We start from the raw sequence: 1,346 nt of genomic DNA, 5'->3' as shown, positions 1-1,346 counted from the left end.
TTGTGGGAAGATGTTGGAGCTGATAGTTGTTACCAGAACTATTAATCAGTCTATTATTCCTGGTCTATTATTAGTCTGTCTCTAATTCAAACCCTGCATTGCGTTTACTAACAATCCTGCAGAGTCCCAAGACAAATATGACAGCAGAGACGTGGAGAGACTCTTCAAAGATGACGCTCTGGTTGAAGGCTACCTCACATGGAGACACTTTGTTGTGGAAGACACCTTAAAGATGATCGACGAGAGCTTACAGTGGAGGAAAGAGTTCACCCTGAATGGTATGTGGCCTTGATGCTTGTGCTTGTTCCCAGAAGAGACTGAAATGAGGAAGTTACTCGCATGCATGTCGAGCTGCTGTATCATAAATCTCGTGAAAACATGTCTAGGTCACATTTGCCAAAAAGAAAATGAAACTTATTTTAGGACTATTATAGGATTTTTTTGTTTCCTCATTCATGCATCTGGACACATTTTTAAAGTTTTATTTTTTAAATAATTTTTAAAATTAAAAAAATAAAATCATCTTTTTTCTCAACTATGTTACTAATTAATGTAGTAAATTTTTTAACATATTACAGTAAAAAATTATGTAACTTTTTACATTTTATTTTTAAAATAACAAAAAAATAAAAAATCAAGATTATTCTGAACTGTAATTTTTATGACTGTTGAACAATTTTTACCATATTACAGTAAAATGGTAACATTAAATTTTTTTTTAAATAAACAAAATCACCATTATTTTCAACTGTAATTGTCATTACTTGAGTGCATTTTTTACCATATTACAATAAAAATTGTAACATTTACATTTTATTTTAAAATAAAAAATCACTATTATTCTCAACTGTGATTTTATCACTGTAGTACAATTTTTTTTTACCATATTACAGTAAAATTATTGTAATTTTACATTTTATTTTTAAAATAATTTTTTATTTAAAAAAAAAAACACTATTATTCTCAATTGTGATTTTCATTACCGTAGTACAATTTTTGCCATATTACAGTAAAAATCGTAACTTTTTGAAAAAAAAAAAAATTGTAATAATTTTTAAAATAAAGAAAAATCACCATATACTGTGACTCATTACTATGATACATTTTTACTGTATTACAGTAAAACTTGTCATTTTAATTAAATACAATTAAAATTAAAATGTAGTAAAAATTTTACTGCATTGCAGTAAAAAAAATTGTATGTATTAAATGTATTCAAATCAGCATAAAATGTATTTTTGAATTATGACCCTTGACAAATTCACCTTTTTAAATGATTAGAAGATGCAGTTAACGATTAAAGTTGTTAAGTACCGAAGCTGTAATTATTTGGTCCTGTAGTACTG

The 1,346-nt window shown here is 26.7% G+C and overlaps 1 protein-coding gene across 1 annotated transcript in view; it reads left to right on the top strand.

The window, feature by feature from the left end:
• The window catches only part of mospd2 (motile sperm domain containing 2), a 22,574-nt gene that overhangs the window by 1,032 nt on the left and 20,196 nt on the right, over positions 1-1,346 (top strand). Inside the window, exon 3 of the mRNA XM_016489781.1 lies at positions 123-278. Within this exon, the coding sequence (XP_016345267.1) occupies positions 123-278 (156 nt within the window). The remainder of the gene's footprint in view (positions 1-122; positions 279-1,346) is intronic.

The sequence above is a fragment of the Sinocyclocheilus anshuiensis genome, unplaced genomic scaffold (assembly GCF_001515605.1).
Source record: "Sinocyclocheilus anshuiensis isolate Anshui unplaced genomic scaffold, SAMN03320099.WGS_v1.1 scaffold394, whole genome shotgun sequence".
Classification (NCBI taxonomy): Eukaryota; Metazoa; Chordata; class Actinopteri; order Cypriniformes; family Cyprinidae; genus Sinocyclocheilus; species Sinocyclocheilus anshuiensis.
This window is presented reverse-complemented; position numbering and strand designations above follow the sequence as displayed.